Source organism: Cherax quadricarinatus, chromosome 45, assembly GCF_038502225.1.
Source record: "Cherax quadricarinatus isolate ZL_2023a chromosome 45, ASM3850222v1, whole genome shotgun sequence".
In the NCBI taxonomy this organism is placed as follows: Eukaryota; Metazoa; Arthropoda; class Malacostraca; order Decapoda; family Parastacidae; genus Cherax; species Cherax quadricarinatus.
Window position 1 is genome coordinate 17,129,254 of NC_091336.1, and position 18,452 is coordinate 17,147,705.

Consider the following 18,452-nt stretch of genomic DNA (forward strand, 5'->3'; position numbering starts at 1 on the left):
CCCAAACTCATCCACTAACCTTTGCAATTTTTCTTTAGAATCTCCCATAAACAAAAAGCAACTCTGTCAATTCCCATTTTGTATTTAATTCCCCATAATTTAATCCCACCCCTCTCCAACACCCTAGCATTTACTTCTTTTACAACCCCATCTATAAATATATTAAACAACCATGGTGACATTACACATCCCTGTCTAAGACCTACTTTTACTGGGAAGTAGTCTCCCTCTCTTCTACACACCCTAACCTGAGCCTCACTATCCTCTTAAGAAGTCTTTACAGCATTTAATAACTTACCACCTATTCCATATACTTCCAACATCTGCCACATTGCTCCTCTATCCACTCTATCATATGCCTTTTCTAAATCCATAAATGCAATAAAAACTTCCCTACCTTTATCTAAATACTGTTCACATATATGCTTCAATGTAAACACTTGATCTACACATCCCCTACCCACTCTGAAACCTCCTTGCTCATCCGCAATCCTACATTCTGTCTTACCTCTAATTCTTTCAGTTATAACCCTACCGTACACTTTTCCGGGTATACTTAGTAAACTTATTCCTCTATAATTTTACAATCTCTTTTGTCCTCCTTCCCTTTATATAAAGGGACTATATATGCTCTCTGCCAATCCCTAGGTACCTTCCCCTCTTTCATACATTTATTAAACAAAAATACCAACCACTCCAACACTATATCCCCCCCTGCTTTAAACATTTCTGTCATGATCCCGTCAGTTCCAGCTGCTTTACCCCCTTTCATTCTACGTAATGCCTCACGCACCTCCCCCACACTCACATCCTGTTCTTCTTTACTCCTAAAAGATGGTATACCTCCCTGGCCATTGCATGAAATTACCGCTTCCCTTTTTTCGTCGACATTTAAAAGTTCCTCAAAATATTCTTGCCATCTACCCAAAACCTCCATCTCCCCATCTACTAACTCCCCTACTGTTTTTATCTGACAAAACCATTCGTTCTGTAGGCTTTCTTGTTTAACTCACTCCAAAAAAATTTTCTTATTTTCATTAAAATTTCTTGACAGTGCCTCTCTCACTATTATCTGCTCTCCTTTTGCACTCTCTCACCACTCTCTTCACCTTTCTTTTACTCTCCATATACTCTACTCTTCTTACAACACTTCTGCTTTGTAAAAACCTCTCATAAGCTAACTTTTTCTCTTTTATCACACCATTTACTTCATCATTCCACCAATCACTCCTCTTTCCTCCTGCACCCACCCTCCTATAACCACAAACTTCTGCAGCACATTCTAATACTGCATTTTTAAAACTATTCCAACCCTCTTCAACCCCCCCACTACTCATACTTGCACCAGTCCACCTTCTGCCAATAGTTGCTTATATCTCACCCAAACTTCCTCCTCCCTTAGTTTATATACTTTCACCTCCCTCTTGCTTGTTGTTGCCATTTTCCTCTTTTCCCATCTACCTCTTACTCTAACTGTAGCTACAACTAAATAATGATCCGACATATCAGTTGCTCCTCTATAAACGTGTACATCCTGGAGCCTACCTATCAACCTTTTATCCACCAATACATAATCTAACAAACTACTTTTATTACGTGCTATATCATACCTTGTATATTTATTTTTCATCTTCTTCATAAAATATGTATTAAGAACATACATAAGAACATAAGAAAGAAGGAACACTACAACAGGCCTACTGACCCATGCAGAGCAGGTCCATGTCCCCCCCCCCCGGATTAGACCAATGACCCACCCCCCGGATTATCCCAATGACCCACCCAGTCTAGTCATCCCCACTCAAGAATGGAGCACTGTACCAGACCCAGCAGCACAAGCTAGTCAGGTCCAACTCACACCCACTCATGTATTTATCTAACCTATTTTTAAAACTACACAACGTTCTAGCCTCAATAACTGTACTCGGCAGCTTGTTCCACTCATCCACAACTCTATTACCAAACCAGTACTTTCCTATATCCTTCCTGAATCTGAATTTTTCCAACTTGAAACCATTGCTGCGGGTCCTGTCTTGGCTGGAAATTTTCAGCACACTATTTACATTCCTTTTATTTATTCCTGTTTTCCATTTATACACCTCGATCATATCCCCCCTAATTCTACGCCTTTCGAGAGAGTGCAGATTCAGGGCCTTCAGTCTATCCTCATAGGGAAGATTTCTGATACATGGGATCATCTTTGTCATCCTCCTTTGTACGTTTTCCAGAGCATTTATATCCATTCTGTAATACGGTGACCAGGCTGAGCAGCATAGTCTAAATGAGGCCTAACCAAGGATTAATCATGTATCTCTCCCTCCTGCGTTCCAGGGAATACAGGTTTAGAAACCTCAAGCGCTCCCAGTAATTGAGATGTTTTATCTCCGTTATGCGCGCCGTGAAAGTTCTCTGTACATTTTCTAGGTCGGCAATTTCACCTGCCTTGAAAGGTGCTGTTAGAGTGTAGCAATATTCCAGCCTAGATAGAACAAGTGACCTGAAGAGTGTCATCATTGGCTTGGCCTCCCTAGTTTTGAAGGTTCTCATTATCCATCCTGTCATTTTTCTAGCAGATGCGATTGATACAATGTTATGGTCCTTGAAGGTGAGATCCTCCGACATAATCACTCCCAGGTCTTTGACGTTGGTGTTTCGCTCTATTTTGTGGCCAGAATTTGTTTTGTACTCTGATGAAGATTTAATTTCCTCATGTTTACCATATCTGAGTAATTGAAATTTCTCATCGTTGAACTTCATATTGTTTTCTGCAGCCCACTGAAAGATTTGGTTGATGTCCGCCTGGAGCCTTGCAGTGTCTGCAATGGAAGACACTGTCATGCAGATTCGGGTGTCATCTGCAAAGGAAGACACGGTGCTGTGGCTGACATCCTTGTCTATGTCGGATATGAGGATGAGGAACAAGATGGGAGCTAGTACTGTGCCTTGTGGAACAGAGCTTTTCACCGTAGCTGCCTCGGACTTTACTCTGTTGACGACTACTCTCTGTGTTCTGTTAGTGAGGAAATTATAGATCCATCGACCGACTTTTCCTGTTATTCCTTTAGCGCGCATTTTGTGCGCTATTACGCCATGGTCACACTTGTCGAAGGCTTTTGCAAAGTCTGTATATATTACATCTGCATTCTTTTTGTCTTCTAGTGCATTTAGGACCTTGTCGTAGTGATCCAGTAGTTGAGACAGACAGGAGCGACCTGTTCTAAACCCATGTTGCCCTGGGTTGTGTAACTGATGGGTTTCTAGATGGGTGGTGATCTTGCTTCTTAGGACCCTTTCAAAGATTTTTATGATATGGGATGTTAGTGCTATTGGTCTGTAGTTCTTTGCTGTTGCTTTACTGCCCCCTTTGTGGAGTGGGGCTATGTCTGTTGTTTTTAGTAACTGAGGGACGACCCCCGTGTCCATGCTCCCTCTCCATAGGATGGAAAAGGCTCGTGATAGGGGCTTCTTGCAGTTCTTGATGAACACAGAGTTCCATGAGTCTGGCCCTGGGGCAGAGTGCATGGGCATGTCATTTATCGCCTGTTCGAAGTCATTTGGCGTCAGGATAACATCGGATAGGCTTGTGTTAATCAAATTTTGTGGCTCTCTCATAAAAAATTCATTTTGATCTTCGACTCTCAGTCTGGTTAGCGGCTTGCTAAAAACTGAGTCATATTGGGACTTGAGTAGCTCACTCATTTCCTTGCTGTCATCTGTGTAGGACCCATCTTGTTTAAGTAGGGGCCCAATACTGGGCGTTGTTCTCGATTTTGATTTGGCATAGGAGAAGAAATACTTTGGGTTTCTTTCGATTTCATTTATAGCTTTTAGTTCTTCCCGCGATTCCTGACTCCTAAAGGATTCTTTTAGCTTAAGTTCGATGCTTGCTATTTCTCTGACCAGTGTCTCCCTGCGCATTTCAGATATATTGACCTCTTTTAGCCGCTCTGTTATTCTTTTCCGTCGCCTGTAAAGGGAGCGCCTGTCTCTTTCTATTTTACATCTACTCCTCCTTTTTCTTAGAGGAATAAGCCTTGTGCATACATCGAGTGCCACCGAGTTAATCTGTTCTAGGCATAAGTTTGGGTCTGTGTTGCTTAGTATATCTTCCCAGCTTATATCGGTTAGGACTTGGTTTACTTGGTCCCACTTTATGTTTTTGTTATTGAAGTTGAATTTGGTGAATGCTCCCTCGTGACTAGTCTCATTTTGTCGGTCTGGGGCTCCTCGCATACATGTCTGAACCTCAATTATGTTGTGATCTGAGTATATTGTTTTTGATATGGTGACATTTCTTATCAGATCATCATTGTTAGTGAATATGAGGTCTAGTGTATTCTCCAGTCTAGTAGGCTCTATTATTTGCTGGTTTAAATTGAATTTTGTGCAGAGATTTAAAAGCTCGTGTGAGTGTAAGTTTTCATCAGAGCTGCCTCCTGGTGTTATTTCTGCAACAATATTATTTGCTATATTCCTCCATTTTAGGTGCCTTAAGTTGAAATCCCCCATTATACTTCTAGATATGAAGCCAAGAATTCTGTTAGCTTTATTGCGAACACTAATGCACTGTTGTCTTGGTTTTAGGCTACTGCTAACCAGAACTCCTAAATTCTTTTCGCAATCGGTAGTATTAAGATCTACATTATTTAGTTTATGTGGCATGGTTATTTAACTGTCCAACATTTAGAACTTTGCATTTGTCAATATTAAACTGCATCTGCCACTTCTCCGACCATTGCATCAGTCTATTCAAATCATCCTGGAGTGCTCTAATGTCCTCATTAGAATGAATTGGACGGCCTATTTTGGTGTCATCAGCAAATTTGCTTATGTCGCTATTTATTCCCCCATCTATGTCATTTATGTAAATTGTGAACAACAACGGGCCCAACACTGACCCCTGAGGAACACCGCTTGTGACGTGCCCCCATTCTGATTTCTCCCCATTTATGCAAACTCTCTGCTGTCTATTTGTCAGCCATGCCTCTACCCAGGAAAAAAATTCTCCTCCTATTCCGTGTGCCCTAAGTTTCCTCAAAGCTCTGGTGTGGAACTCTATCGAAAGCCTTACTGAAGTCCATATACACAATATCATATTCATTACCATGATCTACCTCCTCAAACACTTAGTGAAAAAAGTTAGTAAATTCGTAAGACAGGAACGCCCCTTTGTAAAACCGTGTTGAGAATCATTAATCAATCTGTGCCTGTCAAGATGGCTACGAATTGCTTCGGCAATTATTGATTCCGTAAATATTCCCACTATGGAGGTAAGGCTTATTGGTCTATAGTTTGAAGCCAAGGACCTGTCACCTGCCTTGTAAATAGGTATTACATTTGCCATTTTCCACTTATCAGGCACTATGCCAGTTTGTAGTGATATTACTTATTATCAAACCTCTTTCTACACATAGCTCAATTAAAGGCTCCCCATTTTCATTTACCCCTGGCACCCCAAATTTACCTACTATTCCCTCCACAGCATTTTTGCCCACTTTAGCATTGAAATCCCCAACCACCATTACTCTCACACTCGGTTCAAAACTCCCCACGCATTCACTCAACATTTCCCAGGATCTCTCTCTCTCTCCTCTACAGTTCTCTCTTCTCCAGGTGCATATATGCTTACTATAACCCACTTTTCACATCCAACCTTCATTGTACTCCACATAATCCTTGAATTAATACATTTATAGTCCCTCTTTTCCTGCCATAACTTATCCTTCAACATTATTGCTACTCCTTCTTTAGCTCTAACTCTATTTGAAACCCCTGACCTAATCCCATTTATTCCTCTCCACTGAAACTCTCCCACCCCCTTCAGCACTGTTTCACTTAAAGCCAGGACATCCAGCTTCTTCTCATTCATAACATCCACAATCATCTCTTTCTTATCATTTGCACAACATCCACGCACATTTAGACTTCCCACTTTGACAATTTTCTTCTTCTTATTCGTTTTAGTAATTATTACAGGAAAAGGGGTTACTAGCCCATTGTTCCCGGCATTTTAGTTGACTTTTACAACACGCATGGCTTACGGAGGAAAGATTCTTATTCCACTTCCCCATGGATATAAAAGGAAAAATAATAAGACCAAGAACTATTAAGATAAAATAAAATAAAACTCAGATGAGTGTGTATAAATAAACATGTACATGTATGTGTAGTGTGACCTAAGTGTAAGTAGAAGTAGCAAGACGTACCTGTAATCTTGCATATTTATGAGACAGACAAAAGACACCAGCACTCCTACCATCATGTAAAACAATTACAGGCTTTCGTTTCACACTCACTTGGCAGGATGGTAGTACCCCCCTGGGTGGTTGCTGTCTACCAACCTACTACCTATACATATATACGTATATTATATACCTATATATACCTATGCATATATATATTTCAATCAATATTAATTTGCTTATAAAGTATTCAGAAAGGGTCTATTTTAATTTAAGATGAAAAAAATCCTTCATAGCTAAAAACTGCTCTTGAGGATTGGGCTGTCATGACAAAGTACTGGCACTGATTAATTCTTTGCCTATTTGACCAACGAGGGATTTAAAACAGTATTTACATGGAATATTCTAAACATGTGCCACCATAAAGTTCATAACATTGCATGAGAACTTTAAATCCTAATTACGTATATTTAACGCTTTGATTATTTGATTTGGAAGATTATCAGCCGATAATGATGTGATGTTTTGACACTTGAACGGAGAACCATAAAATTAATTTCAAAATACTAAACTGTCAATTGATGGTATGTAAAACCACACAGAAGACAATACAGGAATTATTATCTGCGTTTCCATTTCACTACTAAATGAGAATGACGAGCCTCTACTGAATACATTAAGCGGTGTATAACCCTTGTGGTTTAGCGCTTCTTTTTTATTATAATAATAATAATACTGAATACATTTCTTCTCAAATCTGATAAGCCTTCAAGCGATAATTGACCAGCAAAAACTGTATATCTGAAGCCTTCGTAAATGTTTAGTCACTTGTCCCTTGTAAACTTGATGAATTTAAGCTTGATATATTCGGTCCAAAACAGTAGAAAAGTATGTTTGGCAACAGAGTTGTGGATATGTGAGCAGGGTGATGGGTTGATTAACTGACATGAGCTAATATGCCTATTGCACTACTCGCCAGTTCTTGTGTCCTTCGTGTGCGCCTATTTATTTATTTTATGTCTTTGCAAACAGTACATTGAGATTTTATATTTACAATAGTGGGTTGCAATGCAAAGAGAGCCTGTATTATGCCTAGGCATTATGGGCCAACTTAACATTATTGGCTTACAGACTACTGAACACTAAGGATTTTATCATAGTTGTACAGTAGGACAGTAATTATTTCATAGTTGAACAGTAGATTATTAATTATAAGTGAATTAAATCTGTATAAGACAAAGGATATATTCATATAGTCTAAAATGCTTTTTGTGAAAACAATGGTTCAATTATATTCCTGTCAACAATGAATAAAAGGTTCAAAGTGATTGTTGAAGTTATGATGTGGGAGTACAAAGGTGAGTATATGTGTACTGAGTATTTAGCATTTAGTCTAGTGTGATTAAGTGGCTTTTGAGAAGTCTTAAACTGATTTTCAGACTGGGTTACTTGATATATTCTGGTAATGAATTCCATATTTTAGGGCCCTTTATGTGCATAGTGTTTTTACATAGTGTGATATGGACACGAGGTATATCAAAAAGAGATCTGTGTCTTGTGTTGTGGTCATGTGTCCTGTTTAAGTTGGTGAGGAGAAGTTTGAGTGGAGGGTTTGTATTTTCGTGTATTGTTCTGTGTATGTAGTGGGCACATGAATAAGTATGGATGTTCCCCCCCACATGCACTGTATAAACCTACGGGTTTAGCGCTCCCCATAATAATAATAATTTGTGTGCACCTGACTTGTTTGCATATGTAAGGTGTCCCTTCAAATTAGTTTAGTATCACCCGAATGTCGGTAAGACTTACCTGGAATATTTCAGGATTATATCTCTGGTTTGATGAGGTTCGAGGTCATCCTTCAGGAAATCCATCATGTGGAACTCAATGGACAACTGTCTAGTGCGGTTTAAGATGTCTGTCTGTCATATATAGATATTATTATTATTGCTAAGCACTCAAGTCATTTATTGATATCATCGTTGGTTAAATTAATTATCGTTGCTGCCTTATCTGAATCTGATTTTACTATAATTTTTTATACATAAAGTGTACTGTACCTTATAAAAATTTAATATAGCATTTATTATTAGTGTCATCATGAGAATAGTATTACTGTAGTGCCAGATCATTAATGTAATGTGTATCCGTATGAGAGAGAGAGAGAGAAAGAGAGAGAGAGAGAGAGAGAGAGAGAATCTATAGATAAAGATATCCAACATTAATCCCGGCTGACTGAAGCCCGAGCTGTGATATCAATTATTGTACTTACTCTCATGGACATCGAGTATTGCAACACGTTTTGAAAAAAAAGTTTCTTATGTGGGTTATAACCTTAATCACTAGTAATCTTGAAAATCTTAACATATAAACCAAATTCATAAGACGTTGTAAGAAGCATCTAGTGGCATTAAGTTGGTAGCGGCACGTGAAGCAATTCTGCTGATACACGTAAGATAAGATAAGATAAGATTTTGTTCGGATTTTTAACCCCGGAGGGTTAGCCACCCAGGATAACCCAAGAAAGTCAGTGCGTCATCGAGGACTGTCTAACTTATTTCCATTGGGGTCCTTAATCTTGTCCCCCAGGATGCGACCCACACCAGTCGACTAACACCCAGGTACCTATTTGCTGCTAGGTGAACAGGACAACAGGTGTAAGGAAACGTGTCGAAATGTTTCCACCCGCCGGGAATCGAACCCGGGCCCTCCGTGTGTGAAGCGGGAGCTTTAGCCACCAGGCCACCGAATGTCTACGTATATAGTAGAGTGAACTGCTGACACCATTAGTTTTAAGTTTTAAGCATTGTGTGTATGTCGGTGGTGTTCAGCTGTGACAAGGTGCAAAACACTAAAACTAAGCTCTATACTGAATATTTCATATGACTATAGTTTAAAATTTGCATTAGATAATACCTTCCGACTATTATTTGAATCAAATCCATAATAATGTAAGTGATGTAAGTAATTAAAAATAATTTAAAATATATAAATAAACGGTAATATATATATGATAAGTCAGGGAAAAAGTATGAGTATATATCAATATATATGTTGATTAATAGGTATGTGAGGAACAAATAATTGTGATTAGTTTTTCATGAGTAATAATATGTTACTCATGTCTTATTCAACTACTTGTCGGTAGCGTATACCAAAAATATAATGATAATGTTAGCAGTATATGTAAAAAAACAAATATTAGGAGTCTCAATGGTTTCTTATTAATAATTACATTAATATAACGTAAATTTTAAAACCACGTCAACTGAGTATGGTTTATTTCGTAAATTAATTTATATACCTGGAGTTTACCTGGAGAGAGTTCCGGGGCTCAACGCCCCCGCGGCCCGGTCTGTGACCAGGCCTCCTGGTGGATCAGAGCCTGATCAACCAGGCTGTTACTGCAGGCTGCACGCAATCCAACGTATGAGCCACAGCCCGGCTGGTTAGGTACCGACTTTAGGTGCTTGTCCAGTGCCTGCTTGAAGACAGCCAGGGGTCTATTGGTAATCCCCCTTATGTATGCTGGGAGGCAGTTGAACAGTCTTGGGCCCCTGACATTTATTGTATTGTCTCTTAACGTGCTAGTGACACCCCTGCTTTTCACTGGGGGGATGTTGCATCGTCTGCAGAGTCTTTTGCTTTCGTTTTGAGTGATTTTCGTGTGCAAGTTCGGTACTAGTCCCTCTAGGATTTTCCAGGTGTATATAATCATGTATTTCTCCCGCCTGCGTTCCAGGGAATACAGGTTTAGGAACCTCAAGCGCTCCCAGTAATTGAGGTGTTTTATCTCTGTTATGCGCGCCGTGAAGGTTCTCTGTACATTTTCTAGGTCAGCAATTTCACCTGCCTTGAAAGGTGCTGTTAGTGTGCAGCAATATTCCAGCCTAGATAGAACAAGCGACCTGAAGTGTCATCATGGGCTGGGAATCCCTAGTTTTGAAGGTTCTCATTATCCATCCTGTCATTTTTCTAGCAGATGCGATTGATACAATGTTATGGTCCTTGAAGGTGAGACCCTCCGACATGATCACTATTTTGTGGCCGGAATTTGTTTTGTACTCTGATGAAGTTTTAATTTCCTCATGTTTACCATATCGGAGTAATTGAAATTTCTCATCGTTGAACTTCATATTGTTTTCTGCAGCCCACTGAAAGATTTGGTTGATGTCCGCCTGGAGCCTTGCAGTGTCTGCAATGGAAGACACTGTCATGCAGATTCGGGTGTCATCTGCAAAGGAAGACACGGTGCTGTGGCTGACATCCTTGTCTATGACAGATATGAGGATGAGAAACAAAATGGGAGCGAGTACTATGCCTTGTGGAACAGAGCTTCTCACCGTAGCCGCCTCAGACTTTACTCTGTTGACTACTACTCTTTCTGTTCTGTTTGTGAGGAAATTATGGATCCATCTACCAACTTTTCCTGTTATTCCTTTAGCACGCATTTTGTGTGCTATTACGCCATGGTCACACTTGTCGAAGGCTTTTGCAAAGTCTGTATATATTACATCTGCATTCTTTTTGTCTTCTAGTGCATCTAGGACCTTGTCGTAGTGATCCAATAGTTGAGACAGACAGGAGCGACCTGCTCTAAACCCATGTTGCCCTGGGTTGTGTAATTGATGGGTATCTAGATGGGTGGCAATCTTGCTTCTTAGGACCCTTTCAAAGATTTTTATGATATGGGATGTTAGTGCTATCAGTCTGTAGTTCTTTGCTGTTGCTTTACTGCCCCCTTTGTGGAGTGGGGCTATGTCTGTTGTTTTTAGTAACTGTGGGACGACCCCCGTGCCCATGCTCCCTCTCCAGAGGATGGTAAAAGCTCGTGATAGGGGTTTCTTGCAGTTCTTGATGAACACGGAGTTCCATGAGTCTGGCCCTGGGGCAGAGTGCATGGGCATGTCATTTATCGATTGTTCGAAGTCATTTGGCGTCAGGATAACATCAAATAGGCTTGTGTTAAACAAATTCAGAGGAAGCATGAGAAGAAAAGTAGTGAATGTACATGCCACTGTGCATAGGTTTGCGGTAAACGGAAAAGGCAAAACCTATATCTGAGCGGTGGACATGGACATCAAGGAAAGGAAGCAAGGAATTAGATTCCCATTCAGATTTAAACTTAATGGAAGGGGGCAAGATTATTAAGAGCTTCAAGAAATGGTCGTCGTAAGCTCCTCTCTTCTATGTGCGGGTTATTTGTGTAACTAATAAGAGAGTAAGATTTCGTTTGGATTTCTAACCCCGGAGGGTTAGCCACCCAGGATAACCCAAGAAAGTCAGTGCGTCATCGAGGACTGTAACTTATTTCCATTGGGGTCCTTAATCTTGTCCCCCAGGATGCGGCCCACACCAGTCGACTAACACCCAAGTACCTATTTGCTGCTAGGTGAACAGGACAATAGGTGTAAGGAAACGTGTCGGAATTTCCACCCGCCAGGAATCGAACCCGGGATCTCCGTGTGTGAAGCGGGAGCTTTAGCCACCAGACCACCGGGCCACATCTTGTCTTCCACACCACTCTTGCAGAAAAATGGATGACTAGCTGGGTTGCAGAGAACATCGAAAATTACCTCAAAAAATTAACTGGTGGTATACAAAAAAAAAATGCAGAAATGTATTACCGGCTTTGCCAGATGGACTATTGTCACACCTTGCATCATTATGTACTGGAGTGTGATCAAATTAATGAATTTAGAAACAACTCACTCAGAAATGTTCAAGAAATGGCAAAGTATTTTATCCACAGTGGTATATTGCAGACCATTCTGGAGAAATACCCTGACTTTGCTAGCTGTAAATAATGCATTACCATGTGTGTGTGTGTGCGTGTGTGTACGTGTGTGTGTGCGTGTGTGTGTGTGTGTGTGTGTGTGTGTGTGTGTGTGTGTGTGTGTGTGTGTGTGTGTGTGTGTGTGTGTGTGTGTGTGTGTGTGTGTGTGGGTGTGTGTGTGCGTGTGTGGGTGTGCGTGTGTGGGTGTACTCACCTATTTGTACTCACCTATTTGTGGTTGCAGGGGTCGATTCACAGCTCCTGGCCCCGCCTCTTCGCTGATTGCTACTAGGTCCTCTCTCTCCCTGCCCCATGAGCTCTATCATACCTCGCCTTAAAACTATGTATGGTTCCTGCCTCCACTACATCCCTTTCTAGGTTATTCCATGGCCTGACTACTCGATGACTGAAGAAATACTTCCTAACATCCCTTTGATTCATCTGAGTCTTCAACTTCCAATTGTGACCTCTTGTGTCTGTGTCCCATCTCTGGAACATCCCGTCTTTGTCCACCTCGTCTATTCCGCGCAGTATTTTATATGTCGTTATCATGTCTCACCTGACCCTCCTGTCCTCCAGTGTCGTCAGGCCGATTTCCCTCAACCTTTCTTCGTAGGACAATCCCCGTAGCTCTGGGACTAGTCTTGTTGCAAACCTTTGCACTTTCTCTAATTTCTTGACGTGCTTGACTAGGTGTGGATTCCAAACTGGTGCTGCATACTCCAGTATGGGCCTGACGTAGATGGTATACAGAGTCTTAAACGAATCCTTACTGTGGTATCGGAACGCTATCCGTAGGTTTGCCAGGCGCCCGTATGCTGCAGCAGTTATCTGATTGATGTGCGCCTCAGGAGATATGCTCGGTGTTATACTCACCCCCAGATCTTTTTCCTTGAGTGAGGTTTGCAGTCTTTGGCCATCTAAACTATATTGTGTCTGCGGTCTTCTTTGCCCTTCCCCAATCTTTATGACTTTGCATTTGGCAGGGTTAAATTCAAGGAGCCAGTTGCTGGACCAGGCTTGTAGCCTGTCCAGGTCTCTTTGTAGTCCTGCCTGATCCTCGTCCGATTTGATTCTTCTCATTAACTTCCCATCATCTGCAAACAAGGACACTTCTGAGTCTATCCCTTCCGTTATGTCGTTCACATATACCAAGAACAGCACAGGTCCTAGGACTGACCCCTGTGGAACCCCTCTTGTCACAGGCGCCCACTCTGACACCTCGTCGCGTACCATGACTCGTTGTTGCCTCCCTGTCAGATATTCTCTGATCCATTGCAGTGCCTTTCCTGTTACGTGTGCCTGGTCCTCTAGCTTTTGCAGTAACCTCTTGTGAGGAACTGTGTCGAAGGCCTTCTTGCAGTCCAAAAATATGCAGTCGATCCACCCCTCTCTCTCTTGTCTTACTTCTGTCACCTTGTCATAAAACTCTAGTAGGTTTGTGACACAGGATTTTCCTTCCCTGAAACCGTGCTGGTTGTCAATTATACACTTGTTTCTTTCCAGGTGCCCCACCACTTTCCTCCTGATATCCTCTCCATGACCTTGCATACTATACACGTTAGTGATACAGGTCTGTAGTTTAGTGCCTCATGTCTGTCTCCCTTTTTAAAAATTGGGACTACATTTGCCATTTTCCATACCTCAGGGAGTTGCCCAGTTTCAAATGATGTGTTGAAGATCTTTGTTAATGGCTCACACAATATTTCTGCTCCCTCTTTAAGGACCCATGGAGAGATGTTGTCTGGTCCCACCGCCTTTGAGGTGTCAAGTTCGCATAGCAGCTTCTTCACCTCCTCCTTGGTTATATGTACCTCATCCAGCACTTGCTGGTGTGCCCCCCTTTTCTGATTTCTTGGAGTCCTACTGGTTTCCACTGTAAATACCTCTTTAAATCTTGTGTTGAGCTCCTGACAAACCTCTCGGTCGTTTCTTGTGAATTCCCCATCACCCTTCCTCAGTCTGATTACCTGGTCCTTGACTGTTGTTTTCCTCCTGATGTGGCTGTACAACAGCTTCGGGTCAGTCTTTACTTTTGATGCTATGTCATTTTCATATTGTCTCTGAGCCTCCCTTCTTATCTGTGCATATTCGTTTCTGGCTCTTCGGCTGATTTCTTTATTTTCCTGAGTTCTCTGTCTTCTGTACCTTTTCCATTCTCTAGTACACCTAGTTTTTGCCTCCCTACACCTTTGGGTGAACCAAGGACTCGTTCTGTTCTTCCCATTATTTCTGTTTCCCTTGGGAACAAACCTCTCCTCTGCCTCCTTGCATTTTGTTGCGACATAGTACATCATTTCTTGTACTGGTTTTCCTGTCAGTTCCCTCTCCCACTGAATGTCTTGAAGGAAGTTCCTCATGCCTGAGTAGTTCCCCCTTTTGTAGTTTGGTTTTTTCCAGCCTATTCCTGCTACTCTCTCCACTTGGAGCTCAACTATGTAGTCGAAGCACAGAACCATATGATCACTAGCTCCCAGGGGCCTTTCATACATGATACCCTCGATGTCCAAATTACTCATGGTGAATACAAGGTCCAACCTTGCTGGTTCATCCTCTCCTCTCTCTCTGGTAGTGTCTCTAACATGTTGATGCATGAGGTTTTCCAGTACCACATCCATCATCTTGGCTCTCCATGGGGCTCCAGGTTTTCCCAGTCAATCTCCTTGTGATTGAAATCACCCATAACTAGTAACTTTGCTCCCCCCATGTGTGCTCTCCTGGCCACCTCGGCTAGTGTGTCGACCATTGCTCTGTTGCTCTCATCGTATTCTTCTCTTGGCCTCCTGCAGTTCTGTGGTGGGTTGTACATTACTGCAATTATCGCCTTATGTCCCTCAGACTGGATTGTTCCTACTAAGTAGTCCCTTTCGCCTGTGCCATCCATTCCTTCCATTTTCTCAAAACCCCACTGGTTTTTAATGAGCAGTGCAACTCCTCCTCCCCCTCTCCTCCCTCTGTCTTTCCTGAGGATTTGATATCCGGATGGAAAGATTGAATCTGTTATTATTCTGGTGAGTTTTGTTTCTGTGAGTGCTATTATGTCTGGGTATGTCTCTTTGATTCTTTTGTGCCACTCCTCATACTTGTTTGTTATTCCATCTGCATTTGTATACCATACCTTCAACTTCTTTTCTAAGACTGTGGTCTGGGAGGTATATTGGGGTTGGGGAAGTGGGAGACCTGGTAAGGAACTATCGGTTGTTGCTGTGGAGGTGGAGTTTGTAATGTAGTGGGTGGGGGAATTGGATGTGGCATGGGTGTCTTGATTTAGAGTGTTTGGTTGCACTGGGGTTGACCTGGTTGGGAGGCTTCTATAGGAAGTTGTGAGGGAGGCTGTATTTTATCTTCTTCCTGGGTCTGGGATCTCCTGTCTGTCTTCTCCATCCCCTCTCTTTCCTCCTTTCGCCTTTGAATCATCTCTCTCAGTTTCTGCCTTTCTTCTTGTGTTCTGTCGCGGTCGAGATACACCTTCCTGTATGCCGTCATGTCCCTTAATCGTGCTTTCTCCTGCAGGATCCTGGTCCGAGTCGCTTCTGCCTTGAAGGTCACTCTCACTGGCCGGGTTCTTTTTTTTACAAACCCCCCTATTCTCCGAAAATTTTCCAGCTGGGTCATATCGTCTTCTATTGCTTTCATGATGCTTTCAATTGCTTTTTTTTCCCTTGTTTTCTTGCTTCATATGTTTCCCCTTCGACTTCCTGGAGCCCATACACAAAGACTGACCTCACCCTTTCATTCTCCCACTGCATATCCCTGTGTATCCCCTGTGTGTGTATGTGTGTGTGTGTGTGTGTAATTATGTGTCGAATTATGTGTGGGTTTATTATGTGTCTGAAAAGTAGGTGGCTTGTGCTTGGAGTGTAATGTGGATTCTCAGTTGTCGCTTGTGTCCACAACCTCTTGTGACCTGACTCCCACCCTCCTGAGACTTACGCTCACCTACTTACAATGTTGCCTATGCTTGACCTGCTTATAGTAAGTTAATCGCCTTGTTCAATGGATTACCATTTGCTATTCCTTATTGAATACTTGAGTGTGTGTGTGGGTGTGTGTGAGGGTGTGTGTGTGGGTGTGTGTGAGGGTGTGTGTGTGCGTGTTGGTGTGTGTGTGTGTGGGTGTGTGTGTGTGTGGGTTTGCATCCTTGTGTGTATGCATATATTTGTATGCTCATGTGCACATGTCCGTGCGTGCGCCCTGGTGTGTGTATGTGTGTGTGCGCGAGCTAGTGTGGGTGTATGAACCACTTAATATTTGTATTTATAACTCATTACAATTGTGACCAGGTGTGGACGTATCAGTGGTTCATTACTTTGTAATTTGTTCATGACTGTAACCATGTATAGGAGTGAAGCTGATTCATTACCTCTGTAACTTGCCATGATTGTGACCAGATCTACCTGGAGTTCATTACCTTTGTAACTAGTTCAGCTATCATAACTTTGGGGTCCAGTCACTGGACCCATTATGTACCTTTGTAATCTTTTGACTACCGCCCACAGGATGGGTATGGGGTGCATAATAAAGATATTAAACTAAAGTGTGTGTGTGTGTGTGTGTGTGTGTGTGTGTGTGTGTGTGTGTGTGTGTGTGTGTGTGTGTGTGTGTGTGTGTGTGTCTGTCTGTCTGTCTCTCTGTGTGTGTCTGTGTACTCACCTATTTGTGGTTGTGTGTACTCACCTAATTGTACTCACCTAATTGTGGTTGCAGGGGTCGAGACTCAGCTCCTGGCCCCGCCTCTTCACTGATCGCTACTGGATCCTCTCTCTCTCTGCTTCCTGAGCTTTGTCATACCTCTTCTTAAAACTATGTACGGTTCCTGCCTCCACTACTTCACTTGCTAGGCTATTCCACTTGCTGACAACTCTATGACTGAAGAAATACTTCCTAACGTCCCTGTGACTCGTCTGAGTCTTCAGCTTCCAGTTGTGACCCCTTGTCCCTGTGTCCCCTCTCTGGAACATCCTATCTCTGTCCACCTTGTCTATTCCCCGCAGTATCTTGTATGTCGTTATCATGTCTCCCCTGACCCTTCTGTCCTCCAGTGTCGTCAGTCCGATTTCCCTTAACCTTTCCTCGTATGACATTCCCTTGAGCTCTGGGACTAGCCTTGTTGCACACCTTTGTACTTTCTCTAACTTCTTGATGTGCTTGACCAGGTGTGGGTTCCAGACTGGTGCTGCATACTCCAGTATGGGCCTAACATACACAGTGTACAGTGTCTTGAACGATTCCTTATTAAGTTATCGGAACACTATTCTCAGGTTTGCCAGGCGCCCGTATGCTGCAGCGGTTATTTGGTTGATGTGTGCCTCCGGTGATGTGCTCGGTGTTATAGTCACCCCAAGGTCTTTCTCCCTGAGTGAGGTCTGTAGTCTTTGTCCACCTAGCCTATACTCTGTCTGCGGTCTTCTTTGCCCCTCCCCAATCTTCATGACTTTGCATTTGGCTGGATTGAATTCGAGAAGCCAGTTGCTGGACCACATGTCCAGCCAGTCCAGGTCTCTTTGCAGTCCTGCCTCATCCTCGTCCGATTTAATTCTTCTCATCAACTTCACGTCATCTGCGAATAGGGACACTTCAGAGTCTATTCCTTCCATCATGTCGTTCACATATATCAAAAATAGCACTGGTCCTAGAACTGACCCCTGTGGGACCCCGCTCGTAACAGGCGCCCACTGTGATACCTCTTCACGTACCATGACTCGTTGCTGCCTCCCTGTCAGGTATTCTCTTATCCATTGCAGTGCCCTCCCTTTTACATGCGCCTGATCCTCCAGCTTCTGCACTAATCTCTTGTGGGGAACTGTGTCAAAGGCCTTCCTGCAGTCTAGGAAAACGCAATCTACCCACCCCTCTCTCTCGTGTCTTACTTCTGTTACCTTGTCATAAAACTCCAGGAGGCTTGTGATACAAGATTTGCCTTCCATGAACCCATGCTGGTTTTCATTTATAATCTTGTTCCTTTCCAGGTGTTCGACCACTCTCCTCCTGATAATCTTCTCCATGACTTTGCACACAATACATGTCAGAGACAGGTCTGTAGTTTAGTGCCTCATTTCTGTTTCCTTTCTTAAATATGGGGACTACATTAGCTGTCTTCCATTTCTCAGGTAGTTGCCCAGTTTCAAGGGATGTGTTGAAGATTGTGGTTAGAGGCATGCACAGCATCTCTGCTCCTTCTCTAAGGACCCATGGGGAGATGTTGTCCAGTCCCATCGCCTTTGAGGTGTCAAGGTCACTTAAGAGCTTCTTCACCTCCTCCTCAGTTGTTCGTATGTCATCCAACACTTGTTGGTATATTCCCTCTTGATGTTCCCTTCTGTGCTGTCTTCCCACAGCCCTTCCTGTCTCTACTGTAAAAACTTCCTTAAATCTCCTGTTCAGCTCCTCACATACCTCCTGATCATTTCTTGTGAGTTCTCCACCTTCTGTCCTTAATCTGATCACCTGGTCTTTGACTGTTGTCTTCCTCCTGATGTGGCTATACAACAGTT

The 18,452-nt window shown here is 42.5% G+C and overlaps 1 protein-coding gene across 1 annotated transcript in view; it reads right to left on the minus strand.

Moving 5' to 3' along the window:
* Positions 1 to 18,452, minus strand: part of LOC128694810 (uncharacterized) — a 52,150-nt gene that overhangs the window by 9,840 nt on the left and 23,858 nt on the right. Inside the window, exon 6 of the mRNA XM_070094341.1 lies at positions 7,992 to 8,104. Within this exon, the coding sequence (XP_069950442.1) occupies positions 7,992 to 8,104 (113 nt within the window). The remainder of the gene's footprint in view (positions 1 to 7,991; positions 8,105 to 18,452) is intronic.